The 13,601-nt window shown below is 38.2% G+C and overlaps 2 protein-coding genes and 2 long non-coding RNA genes across 5 annotated transcripts in view; 1 reads left to right on the forward strand and 3 right to left on the reverse strand.

The window, feature by feature from the left end:
- Positions 1 to 6,404: 6,404 nt before the first annotated feature.
- LOC137578172 (uncharacterized) lies at positions 6,405 to 7,324 on the reverse strand. The gene is made up of 4 exons (XR_011032548.1): positions 7,270 to 7,324; positions 6,937 to 7,167; positions 6,720 to 6,858; positions 6,405 to 6,617 (listed from the first exon to the last, which is right to left on the reverse strand). It is a non-coding gene; the product is annotated as an uncharacterized lncRNA (long non-coding RNA).
- A 327-nt stretch (positions 7,325 to 7,651) lies between these two features.
- Positions 7,652 to 8,104, reverse strand: LOC137578312 (uncharacterized). 2 transcript variants are annotated; one of them, XR_011032574.1, is made up of 3 exons: positions 7,967 to 8,104; positions 7,723 to 7,850; positions 7,652 to 7,667 (listed from the first exon to the last, which is right to left on the reverse strand). It is a non-coding gene; the product is annotated as an uncharacterized lncRNA (long non-coding RNA). The 2 variants fall into 2 exon arrangements; XR_011032573.1 differs by having other exon boundaries at positions 7,723 to 7,858.
- Positions 8,105 to 8,691: 587 nt separating this feature from the next.
- On the forward strand, positions 8,692 to 9,201 carry LOC137577291 (RING-box protein 1A-like). The gene has a single exon (XM_068290720.1). The coding sequence runs from the start codon at positions 8,710 to 8,712 to the stop codon at positions 9,034 to 9,036; it is 327 nt and encodes a 108-aa protein (XP_068146821.1). The 5' UTR covers positions 8,692 to 8,709; the 3' UTR covers positions 9,037 to 9,201.
- Positions 9,202 to 10,178: 977 nt separating this feature from the next.
- Positions 10,179 to 13,601, reverse strand: part of dve (SATB1_N and homeodomain domain-containing protein dve) — a 48,880-nt gene continuing 45,457 nt past the window's right edge. Inside the window, exons 5-6 of the mRNA XM_068291078.1 lie at positions 10,675 to 12,482; positions 10,179 to 10,586 (exon numbers count right to left, since the gene is read on the reverse strand). Of these exons, the coding sequence (XP_068147179.1) occupies positions 10,427 to 10,586; positions 10,675 to 12,482 (1,968 nt within the window). The 3' untranslated portion in view covers positions 10,179 to 10,426. The remainder of the gene's footprint in view (positions 10,587 to 10,674; positions 12,483 to 13,601) is intronic.

The following is a 13,601-nucleotide window of genomic DNA, read 5'->3' on the forward strand; positions in this document are numbered from 1 at the left end:
CATCCAGGCCTAGTGGTGACTTTATTGCGATAGGTAGAAACGAGCACATGTAATCGAATACTCGAATGGAGCAGGATCCGCTGTAGTCAGCTGATTGACTTAGTGTGGCAACTTAGCTAAACCCCCGAAACCCCCCCTGTATACACGCCTGGGATGTACAGTGGTGGTCAGCGTGTAAGCCCCTTTTTTTTTTTTGATTTTAAATTTGATTTTCTCGGCTCCTAAGAAACTTAATGAAGAAATTTTTTCAGTTATTTGTTGGTTATTGTATTTAGAATCTGACACGTAATTATTGTCATTCCAGCTTTCGACGTTTTTTTTACAGGTGCGTTTGAAAAAAAAAGCTCCCCCAAAATGTTTGACAATAGTTTAGCCCGGTCATTTCAAAATCTTTAATATTATAGTTAGACATGTGTATTCTTTGAAAAAGTTGTAGATCTAGGTAGATCTAGGTAATCTAACGAAGATCCCCATGTATAGGGATCTTCGTTTAAGGTTTCTTTCTTTAAACAAACTGGCCAAACAGCTGTCAAACGAGTGTGACTCTAGCGTTCAATTATTGTCGCAATTCAAATTTGTTCCACCTTCTGAGAAATTGCACAAGAAATGTACCCTTGAGTTGCCTCGTAAGCAGTCGCCAGCTCTCTCTATTACTTCCTCTCCGATTTTACTTTCGCCTACACCATCTTCTTGTCCCTCTTTATGCTCTTCTTTTCAGATTGAAGTACCCATTACAAGCCCTGGTGTACCTCAATCTATCCCTCACGGGAACTCTGATCAATCACAGGATCATGCCGACTCTCAATCACTTGCGGATCCCAATGCTCCTCCGCCTCCACTAACTGTAGTGCCTCATCGCAAACAATTATTTATTTCTAGGCTTGCTCCAGATACTTCTGAGTCGTCTGTGGCAGCTTACATTGGTAATATTTGCCCTGCTAAGGTTTTAATTCAAAAGTTTAAGTTTTCTAGGCCTCGTGAAATCTCCTCTTTTAAAATTACAGTACCAAATGAGTACTTCTCAGCTATGGTTGACCCTAATTTTTGGCCAGAGGGCCTAGTTGTACACGAGTTTGCGCCCAATAAGCGCTCTCGTCCGTTGCCTGTCCACCTTCCTACTTTATCTTCTGCTTCAAAAAACTAATAACGTCTAGTCTTTGCATTCATTATCAAAATGTAAGAGGACTTCTTACCAAGCTGTCGAACCTTTTCTGTGATAGCCAAACCTTTTCGGCTGACATATTAGCTTTCTCTGAAACTTGGCTTAACTCCTTTGTTTTAGATAATGAAATTCTTTCTAATAATTTTATTTCTTATAGGCTTGATCGTGTTGGTCGTCGTGGCGGTGGAGTACTCATTGCTGTAAACTCGAATCTGTCTTCAAGTGTGGTGCCGATTGATCTCCCCTTGGGTGTTGAGTTTATTTGCGTCGAAGTTACATGTTCTAACTTTAGCCTATATATCTCTTGTTCATATATTCCTCCAGCTTCTGATATCATGATCTACGTGCACCATGCTGATGCTTTACGAACTATTTTTGGTCGTCTTAAAGATCGTGATGTTCTTATAGTTTTAGGTGATTTTAACTTGCCTAATATTTCTTGGCTTGTTGATGATAATCTATCTTTCTTAATTCCTTCATCTCAACATGTTTTTCTTGATAGCCTACTTGAATGTCCACTATATCAGTTGAATTCTTTCCTTAACTGTTCTAAAAGAATCCTTGATCTTGTTTTTGTCTCTGATCCCACTGTTAGTGCTGTTTCGCAAACACAGCCACTAGTGAAACCTGAAGATCCTTATCATCCTACCATTGAAGTTACTATTTCTTACAATTCCGTTACTAATTTATTTAAAAACATTTCAAATTCTCGTCGTAGATGTTTTCGTAAAACAAATTTCAATCTTCTTAACAGCCTTATTTTCTCTTTTGATTGGTCGTTTCTATTTGAGTGCTGCGATATAGATTGTGCAGTGAAGTTTTTCTATTCTGCTCTTAATTCTCTAATTGATAAATGCGTTCCTTATGTGAATGTCTCTACCGTCTCCAGCTCGCCAGTCTGGTTCACACGTAGGCTCTCTAATCTTCGCAACATTAAATCGAGATATTTTAAAAGATTTAAAAAAACTGGTTCGCGACTTGACTATGCAAATTATTGTATAGCTAAATCTCAATTTTGTCTTTTAAATACTCAATGCTACAACAATTATCTCGTTCGCTGTAAGGCTGAATTTTATAATAACCCCAAAAGATTTTACAACTTTGTCAATTCCAAAAGACGCTCTAATGTCCTACCTTCCACCTTCAGACTTAACGATCAGTCTGCTAATAATGATTTAGATATTGCAGATCTGTTTGCTAAATTTTTTCAGTCGACATATTCTACTACTGCTTCGGATCCCACACCCTATCCCTTTTCAATCCCACATTTAAATTGTATGTTTTTTCCCAGTATTACTGAAGACTGTATTCTCTCTAGCTTGTCATCTATGAAGTCTTCCTTCGTTCCCGGGCCTGATGATATACCTAGTTGCATCCTTAAAATGTGTTCGATTTCCCTATCTAAGCCTTTAGCTCGGTTATTCTTTATATCGAGTGAGACTTGTAGATTTCCTGATATTTGGAAGGAGTCATTTATTATTCCGCTTTTTAAAAAGGGTTGCAAATCGGTTGTTTCCAACTACCGTGGCATTGCCAAACTTTCGGCAATACCTAAACTGTTTGAGAAAATTATTACGTCTTCCCTTCAACATCTATCCAGATCCACTATTTCTCCTTGCCAGCATGGTTTCATGAAAGGTCGTTCGTCGCTTACCAACCTTTTAGAATTGACTACCCTAGTACACCATGGCTTCCGTAAAAAGTGTCAAACTGATGTTATTTATACTGACTTCAGTAAGGCTTTTGATACGGTTGATCATTCTTTGCTTCTCGCGAAACTTAACATCATGGGTTTTTCACCAAAATTATTGGGTTGGTTAAAGTCGTATCTTATTGGCAGAACCCAAAAGGTGTCTTTTCGTTCCTCGATATCTAAAACTGTTCGAGTTACGTCAGGTGTACCCCAAGGCAGTCATCTGGGCCCACTATTATTTACATTGTTTATAAATGATTTGCCTTTGGCCTTGGCTCATTCACGCGTGCTCATGTTTGCGGATGACGTCAAGATTTGTTATTCCTATAATGATCCTTCTTTCCAACAGTACTTGCAATCAGATCTCGATGCGTTCTGTGATTGGTGCCACGTTAATAAATTACACCTTAATGCCTCTAAATGTTCTTTTATGACTTTCAGTCGTTTGTCTCCGCTCCTAGCTCATTACTCTATTAAGTCTGTTCTGTTAGATTGTGTTCCATCATTCAAAGACTTAGGCGTTATGTTTGACCCTAAACTTTCATTTAATGTTCATATTTCTTCAATTGTCAACAGAGCTAGCAGCCTTCTCGGCTTCATTAAACGTTGGGCCAAAGAATTTGATGATCCCTATGTAACAAAGGTTTTATACACTTCGTTAGTTCGCCCTACTCTAGAATATTGCTCGCCAGTGTGGAACCCGCAATATGATGTTCACCAGCGTAGTATTGAATCGGTACAGAAGCAATTCCTTAAGTTTGCGCTACGCGGTCTAAATTGGGACCCGGGTCTTCGCCTACCTTCTTATTCTGACAGACTTCTTCTTATTAATCTTCCTTCACTTTATAACCGTAGGCTTGTTTTTGGCATTCTCTTTCTCCATAAACTAGTCAACGGCGAAGTCATTTCTACGAATTTACTAGATACGCTGTATTTTTTGTGTTCCCTCACGTCGGACCAGAAACTTTTTTCCTATTCACCTTAGTAGATGTCTGACTAACTACTCTCTTCACGAACCTCTTCGTGTTCTTTGCCAATCTTTTAACAACCTTTCTCACCTTATCTCTCCTCATCTTTCTGTCACTTCTCTTCGCGCTATACTTTTTAATCATCTACAGCGAAACCAATGAAAATATTCTGGACTTGGATTGGCTGCAACTCATCCCTGGCCACATTGGCTGTGAATCGGGGCATAGCTGGCACCTTGTGCAAATAAAACACCTCCACCGGGCTGGGGATGTTTAGTTGTATATAAAGCTAAGCTACCTTCTTCATTTAATTACTATCTGTCTTTAGCTTAAGCTTTTTCGTCGACTGCTGTGTTAGTTGACGTAAATAAATAAATAAATAAATAAATAAATAAATAAATAAATAAACTGCATACCAAAAATTTTCATTTTAGCCCCAGTATTTATTTTGGGGCCTATCGAAATTTCGGGATTTTGTATGTAATTCTTGAGGTCTCTTTGTTTGGCGACGTTTTACGATACCAATTTAAACTTAAGTATTATTTTCTTATTCTAAGTATGAAAGTGAATTGAATTTCCCGTCAAATGATACATGTTTCATAAAAATCCGACAAAAATTAGATTGATTTCACCGCCCATACTTAAAAAAAACGAGGTAAGCAAAATTTCCCATACATGCGTGCAAAGAAAGAGACGGAGGATGTGTGGGAAATTTTGCTAGTTCTGGTCTTTTTTTAAGTATGGGCGATGAAATCAATCTAATTTTTGTCGGATTTTTATGAAACATGTATCATTTGACGGGAAATTCAATTCACTTTCATACTTAGAATAAGAAAATAATACTTAAGTTTAAATTGGTATCGTAAAACGTCGCCAAACAAAGAGACCTCAAGAATTACATACAAAATCCCGAAATTTCGATAGGCCCCAAAATAAATACTGGGGCTAAAATGAAAATTTTTGGTATGCAGTTTATCTTAGATTACCTAGATCTACAACTTTTTCAAAGAATACACATGTCTAACTATAATATTAAAGATTTTGAAATGACCGGGCTAAACTATTGTCAAACATTTTGGGGGAGCTTTTTGTTCAAACGCACCTGTAAAAAAAACGTCGAAAGCTGGAATGACAATAATTACGTGTCAGATTCTAAATACAATAACCAACAAATAACTGAAAAAATTTCTTCATTAAGTTTCTTAGGAGCCGAGAAAATCAAATTTAAAATCAAAAAAAAAAAAAAGGGGCTTACACGCTGACCACCACTGTATGTACATACATTCCATTTACTTAACATCGAAATTGGCAAATATGTGGCATCTTTTGGGGGGCACATGTAGGAAGAAAGTCGTATAGATTTCCATTGCGTGTAAATCGGGATGTATGCCTAAAAGATGCTAGAAAAATGTTCTTCATGGCACACTCATATTACTCCTATTTTCAGTTTATTTTAAGGATACCCGAAATAGCCGATTTACGGTTAAAAGACGAATTTGATTTGATTATATAAATTCACATTCCTAAATAAAAGGCCATTGCAATATGTGGCCAAGCCTAAGGATGTGCTCATAAATTGTATCTGATTTCATTTTTTCTTCTTCCATAACCAACCACCAAACATAGCACACAATTTTAATTTAAAACTTTGCGATAACAAATGATGCACATCCAACACACACAAACACTCATACATTAACTCACACCCATTTGCTTTTACCTTCCACCTACTTAAAATAAGAAATAATGTTGACTTCTGATTTAGTAACCGCAAAATAGCTGTTCCTTCCCTTTGCCACTGGCTCTCTTTCGCCCACTCTCTCCCAACGAATGAAAAGAAGTGAACTTTGCTTCTAATAAATTGTTTCATATCTGCCGCAAAAAAAAAAAAAAAAAGATGTTGGCTAATATACTCCGACCAGAAAAAGCAGCGGCAGAGAAAGATAACTCATACGCCGTCGCTTGGTCTCAAAATTGCTGTTTCTGTTGCTTCTGCCTCTCTTGCTGATTTTCCTTTTTACATATGCATATTTATTTCCCCCTTTGCTTATCAGAACTTCACTAAGGAATAGGAGAAAACCCAAAAAAAGAATTTGAGAAATTGCCAAAGACATTACGATTGCAGCACATTAGCCCGAGGAAAAAGAGGAGACCCTTTCTTCTTTCACCTAACTACCTACAACATAAGTCATCAGTAACCGCATATGTAATATGAATGCATTTATGTAGAATTTATGAGCCCAGAACCAGAGCACAAAGTGCAAATTTAAATTTGAATAAAGTCAATTACAGTAACAGAAATGTAAGAGAATATATTCTTTTTGCTGGATTCCCAAAATCAGTATTACAGCTTCTCAGATCCAAATCCCTATCAACGTTACTTAAATGAACTAGAGTAATCCTGCATAAATACAAAATGTTTATTCTTAATAATAAAGCAAATGTTTTATTATTTATTCATGCTCAATGTAGAAAGTTTCGGATGTACACAAAGAACACTACAGAAATAATCCTTCAGGACATTGAGATTTGACAACATTCTGAAATCTAATATCCAATAGAATAAAAAACACAATTGTTATAAAAGAAGACAAAAGTATATATTTCAATCCATTGGAATATCATATCCTGTGGGTATAACGGTTATCTAACAATACCAATGATGAAGATGATGATGATATAGACATTTATCTTAGTTATTAATAAGGAAAATGAAAGCCAGCAATGTTCCACGGCGCTGTACATCGAAAGTTGTGTCAATCGTTGATCACATTTGATAGTACGAATTGGCATCCTGTAAGAAATTTAAACAAAGAAAATTGTATGAAATTCTGATTTACCTATGGGTAAATAATAATAAACTAAACATCTGAAACAAAAAAACTACGAAACTTACCTATTGTGAACGAAATACTTCACAAAGAAATTAGTCCTGGAAAAAGCTTAGACTGGTAATGACAACAATAACGAAGATTATGGCAATAATAATAATTAAGGAAAATGAAAAAGAAACAACCACTATTCAATATGTTTCGCTGTAAGAAATTAATAGAAAACTTGGATTTATTAACGGGTACTGAAAATTAAGAATCCTAGACCAACTAATGACTTACCAGTAAAAAAGAAAATAAGTTTTCCCTTGTGGGCAACAAAATAGTCATTATAAACCCACTCATCCGGTCAATAATAGTGGACTTCAGTCATTTTTCTTTATGCAATTCAGATATTTAGGAAAGGAAAGCCAAATTATTAATAAGGAAAATGAAAGCCAGCAATGTTCCACGGCGCTGTACATCAAAAGTTGTCTCTATCGTTGATCACATTTGATAGTACGAATAAGCATCCTGTAAGAAATTTAAACAAAGGAAATTGTATGAAATTCTGATTTACCTATGGGTAAATAATAATAAACTAAACATCTGAAACAAAAGAACTATGAAACTTACCAGTTAGAAACGAAATACTTCACAAAGAAATTACTTCTGGAAAAAGCTTAGACTGGTAATGGCAACAATAACGAAGATTATGGCAATAATAATAATTAAGGAAAATGAAAAAGAAACAACCACTATTCAATATGTTTCGCTGTAAGAAATTAAAAGAAAACTTGGACTTATTAACGGGTAATGAAAATTAAGAATCCTAGACCAACTAATGACTTACCAGTAAAAAAGAAAATAAGTTTTCCCTTGTGGGCAACAAAATAGTCATTATAAACCCACTTATCCGGTCAATAATAGTGGACTTCAGTCATTTTTCTTTATGCAATTCAGATATTAAGGAAAGGAAAGCCAAATTTAACAATAAGATCTGTGATACCAGTTAACAGACCTAATATTATTTGCTGAAATAGTTTTATATGTAGATACATTTAAATTCTACACAATGGACAGACTTACGCATTGGAAAATAAATTTTGTTCCTGAAATGATTTAAGGAAAATGACATCTTGAAATCCTAGAAATGCGAGTTGCTAGGCATCAACTTGTTACAACTAAAACGGAAAACTAAAATCGGAGCAAAAATTCTTTTCCCCTTATTGGTACAAATTAGTAATTTGTATATTGTTTTGCAGTAGGAAATTTATACAAAATGTCCATTTACTTGAGAGTAAATGATACAAATTGTATGTAATAGACTTACCCGTTTGGAAAAAGGAAGTTAGACTTCTTGATAGGACTTTGTAATATTAAGGAAAACTTATTAATTTATTTTAGGTCAAGTCACAACGAGAGCTGAACACAAAATGAAGAAATTCAAGACTTTTCGACACATCTGTTAAAAATCATCTGACAACTTTTTTTCTCGCCTACCAAGATGACTTAAAAAAAAAAACTTGTGATGTGGTTTTAACGATACCAAAGGTCAAGGTAGTGTCGGCGAATTTTTCTAGATATTTATGGTCGATAGTTTGCCCACCGGCTGAACCTAATCGATAGTGGAGAGTTATAATAGAGCTGGAAAAGAAATCGACATTTGCCTACCTCGATATTTCGATCTTTTGTTAAGTCTTGCATCAATGTATTGTAAATTGAGAAAAGTTTCAAACTTTTAAAACTACTTAAAGAACGTTCGAAAAGGCTAAAAAAATTAAAGAAAAGAAAGTGGTGACCAAGTGGCAAGTTTACAAAGCGGACTTTGGCCATCCATAAGAAACAACACCACACAATCTCCAAATCTGAGGTCCGATAATCTAGTAATGCCGATATATCGTATATCGAGGTTCGCAGCATCTATGCTTTCGATATTTTTTCATTAATTGATCTATCGATATTAGATCAATGCTGTTCCCATCAGCAAGTGCTTTATTGCTTTGTCACGTTTTGTCGAGAAAGGAGCTTAATTTGTATTTAACTTTAATTTGAATCAATTGTATTGAATTTACAATGGATATTGATGAAGAAGAAATCGAGGTTCCCTCCACAAGCGACACTGGCGAGAAGAAACGTTTCGAGGTCAAGAAGTGGAATGCTGTAGCACTTTGGGCCTGGGACATTGTTGTGGACAATTGCGCCATTTGCCGCAATCACATCATGGATCTGTGTATTGAGTGCCAGGCGAATCAGGCATCGGCAACCACCGAAGAGTGCACCGCGGCGTGGGGCGTCTGTAATCATGCCTTTCATTTCCATTGCATTTCACGTTGGCTGAAGACCCGGCAGGTTTGCCCCCTGGATAATCGGGAGTGGGACTTTCAGAAATATGGCCACTAGAGGAACAATGGCAGCACTCGCACACACACACACCGACACACACACACACACACACACACATACAAACTGCAGTTCATATAAGGGATGAGCAAAGCTGAGATGACTTCTTGACTGGACAATCTTGATAGGAGCATAAAAAACCAAGTGTTTCCATTGTCATAACTAATAAATAAAAAAAAAAAAAAAAAAAAAATCAAACTGAGCAACTCTTTTTCGTAGGAATTGTGGCAACACGGGATACCTTTTCAGTTACTCGGCTTACTGCAGTAAATTTAGAATTCCATTGAAGAGAAAACTCAAGTATTTAAATTTGACATTTAAAATTGTATTTATTGAATCATTTAATAATTTGCTGGGAATATTTAATATATAACTATTTATGTTTCTATGTATATTTAAGTGTAATTTTGGGGTGTGTGTGTGTGTGTGTGTGTGTGTGTCTGTATTGGTATCTATATGTATGTATGTATTCATGCTTGGTAATAAATTACATATTATATTTGTATTTAATTTACTTTTATTCTCCTTTTGTGTTTTTAAGTTTTTGTTGTGATGCTGGAGGGAAGTAGGGAGAGCGGGGTGCTGCTTAAATAACTAATGGAACAATTTTTAAAACATTTTTGTATATAGCTAAGTTAATTGCAGATGAATTTGTTAATTTTTTTTTTGAAATTATTTGTTATTTTTTTGTTTTGTCGCCAAAAAACTTAAATGAAACAGAAATTATTTATTTCGGTATTAAATACCGTTTCGATTGGGTGGATATGTGTATCTCTGTGTGTTTTTCGTTGTGTGTGTTTGTGTGTGTGTGCAACGAAGAAGAACTTAAAAATTAGTTAGGCGGATTCTTAGTATATAACATTTATAAAATATTTACAGATTTTACACAAAAAAAACATAAACTGGCTTTTCTTTGGTTCGTTAATAACTTTAACGCTCAAGTGGAGAGAGTGAGAGAGAGAGGGCGATAGTGGGGGACAGAGAGAGATAGAGAGAGAATTATGAAATATTTGATAAGAATTGAAGTTGAAGTTGATTTTCATTGCGATTATAAATTATATTTGAATCATATCGTATATATATATGCTAAATCTAACACATCCTAAGTTAGTATGTGGCTAGAAGTATAAGTAGTTTATCTATTTTGCTCTAATTATTCTTGTTTTTTTTTATTAGTTTTTTTTTTTTTTTTGCTAATTATTCCACTTACTGGGACTGTGTGTGTGTGTGTGTGTGTGTGTATTTGTGGCTGCTAATAATACTTAAAGTTTTAATAAAAAGGTTTTTTTTCTTCTTTTTGTTTGCTTTTCTTTTTATGTACATAAAAAATGCTTCTAGTTTTTGATTAGTATTGGGAGACCCGCGGGAAAAACTGATCGAATTTCAGTTTTTAGTCCCTCTCCTCGTATTTGGGCACAAAGGAACCCAAGCCGCCCATCTGGGCACATTGACTGCTGTCATAGAGCGACATCTTGAGACGTTTGCATTTAGCACGGCGATTCTTGAACCAGAACTGGACATTCTTGCTCTCCAAGCGGGGGAATTTTTGCCTAAAACGATGCCAAACAAGAGAAAGAACACGAAATTTGTTAGCTTAGGGTCTTAACTGGCTGACATTGGGTGTTGTTTGATGCTTACCTGTAGGGCATGGTGTTCAAGTCCTCAGTGTATTTGAGTATCAAATTGTGCGATGGATGCGTGTTCATGGCAAACCATTGCTCCAATTTGGGCACTTCGGTGACCGGATCGATGAAGGTGCGATTCCTTTTGCGTCGCTCCTCATTCGAGATGCTCGAGAGATTGAGCCCGGCCCCGGTTAGAGCATTCGGTTGCATACCAGCAGCAGCTGCTGCAGCTGCCGCCGCTGCAGCGGCATGATGATGGGCTGCCGTGTGTCCTGCTGCTGCTGCCGCCTGGCCAAATGCTGGCATGTAATGGCTCATGTACATGAAGGATTGCGAGAACATCGAATTGGGTACCATGGGAAAGGGCAGTTGCTGATCCTTGTGCGAGGCGGCCACCAAATTGCCATCCATTGCCGGCGAGGGTGAACGAAATTCATCCAAATGACTGGCATCGTTCTCATTGTCATTGTCCTCCAAGTCATCATCATCCATATCCAGATCATCTTCCTCCTCTTTAGGTGTGCTCCGGCATTTCGGAGTGGTCAACTCATTCTCATTATTGTTGTGATTGAGAGCCGAATCGTCGGGTATTTGCTCATGATCCTGCTCGTTATGTCCACCTTCCGTATGCTCTTTGGAGATGTCATCTTTGTGCTCATCGTTGGATTTCTCCTGCTGCTGTTGCTGCTGCTGGCGTTCGTCCTCATGCAAGTTGCCATTGATCACATCGCTAATTTCACTCTTAGCCCTTGTGGGTGCTGTGGCCTCATCGTCATCGTGTTCCTCTTCGCCATCCATGAGCGGGGAATTCCGATTCCTCTCGTGGGTGGTCAGTGAGAGCGGCAACTGTGGAGTATTTGAGCGACTCACAGGCGCATCCTCATCCATATCATCGGAATGCTGGGACATGGTATCAATATCTTCAGATTTTAAGCTCATGGGACTCTTGAGATAATCATGCGACATGCCCGATAGATTACCCATGCTCATGCTGGGCTGGCTACCAGCACTCGAGCTGGAGTTCTGCCCCAATTGGGCCCCATGATGCTGACTCAGATAACCATTCATGGCCGCGTGTCCCAGAGCACTCATGGTCGTGGTCACATTGCCTCTCATCTCGGCCCGTTTCTGGGCTGCGCGAGCATTCTTAAACCAGTAGACCACATTATTGACATCCAAAGGCTTGCGACCTCGACGCGACTCTAATGCATTCAACTGAACCACATAGGTCTGAATCTGTTGACGTGATGGATGGGGATTCTCTTGGAACCATTTCTGCAATTTGGGCAACTCCATTTCCGGATCGAAACTGGTTCGCATGCGAGTCTTCTGATTGGCATACTGAGGCGGAGCATGCGACCCTCCATGATGATGATGATGATGCATCGATGGATGCATGGCCGGATGCATGGATGGATGTACAAGCATGCTAGAATGATGACCGGGACCTGCAGCCACACCCCCTGCTCCACCCTGTCCAGCACTTGGATGATGGGCAGCAGCCACTGCCTCATTTGCCAACAGCAAACTCTCTCGACTGCCCATGGAACCGGCATGAGCTGCTGCTGCGGCAGCCGCAGCCATTGCTGCAGTGCCCACTCCCACAGGAAAGTCGACCATTTCATTGGGTCCTGCACCCACCGGCACAGAAGACGGCGCTGTCATGAAGGGCAACATTTTAGGAGTCATGGCTGTGGCCTGGGGAGAAAGTTGATTCGACCACCATTGATCGAATTTGCGACGCAAATCATCCGATATATCCCCACCGGGCATGGCATACGTATTCTGATGCGAACTGCGACAAATCTGGGAGAGCGTCACCTACAAGAATACAAAGGAAAAGACACATAGAAGAACATTACAAGAGGGTCAAACAGGGGGAAAAGTTAAGAATGGGTTTTATAGTTAACGATTTCTGGTTAACTAAATTCTAAATATTAGTTGAGACTTTTAAAAATTCTTCTAGTTTATTTTATGGGTATCGAAACTTTGTCTTTCATTTGGTTGTTGGGCAACAATGTTATAAGCCCTGTTGGACTGAAAAGACCTTCAGTTCAATGGTGACACCACAGAGTAAGCGTTCGTCATAAAAATCACGCCAGGAATAAAGTCGAGTCGGGTAAGAGCCCTCAAGTGCTGGGATTTACTTAGCCATAAATGGATAGGTAACCGATAGATAGATATCATATGGCAACAGCTAGATAGATATTGCATACATAACAGACAGAAAACCCCTTTCCGCCCCGCCCCCCATCAAAACCAACTGATATTAACTGACGCTTTGCTACTTTGCCACTCCGTGCTGTCCGCGCTTCTTCTATATAGAGAGATAGATAGATAGGTAGATAGTCTCCCTCCGATAGGCAACGACATAGCAGCTTATGCGATTAAAATTGAATTTAACAAATAGTGAAACAGACTACAGAAATAGAATTTGTGTTCGAGGTATATACAGATACAGATAGATATTTCGAATTCACTCGGGGCCCCAATATTACGGCTACCGATGAATTAAATGCTCAAAAAAAGATATGGCTTTCTGCTCTATTCTACACTAGTCCACCACAACTCTCTCCTTCTCTATCTCTCTCCTCCGCCTACTCCTGTTAGCTTTACTCTGCTCGTCACCCAAATACGTGAGCTTCTGCTCATGGACATAGAATAGATAATGTCTCTATGAGTTGGCTGGTCGGTTTGTTCGTTGGTTGGTATTTGCTATCAGCTAAGGAGGCGCCCCAAATCACTTAAGCTGCTCGAAACACACTCACACACACACACAGAAAGGGTGGTATGGGACAGACACCTAATTGTAAATAAAATGGGTTGACGCGTTGTCTTATGCCGACTTTGGGGTTCGGGGGTATTATTAAATTGATTTTCCTATCGCGTATTTGTAATGTTCTATGGCTACCTCTGCCTAGATGGACACTAGGTCTTCAC

Source organism: Drosophila tropicalis, unplaced genomic scaffold, assembly GCF_018151085.1.
Source record: "Drosophila tropicalis isolate 14030-0801.00 unplaced genomic scaffold, ASM1815108v1 contig_593, whole genome shotgun sequence".
NCBI lineage: Eukaryota > Metazoa > Arthropoda > Insecta > Diptera > Drosophilidae > Drosophila > Drosophila tropicalis.

Excerpts from the sequence above, each read along its gene's own strand:
- LOC137577291 (XM_068290720.1), top strand. The coding sequence starts at position 8,710 with ATGGATATTGATGAAGAAGAAATCGAGGTTCCCTCCACAAGCGACACT.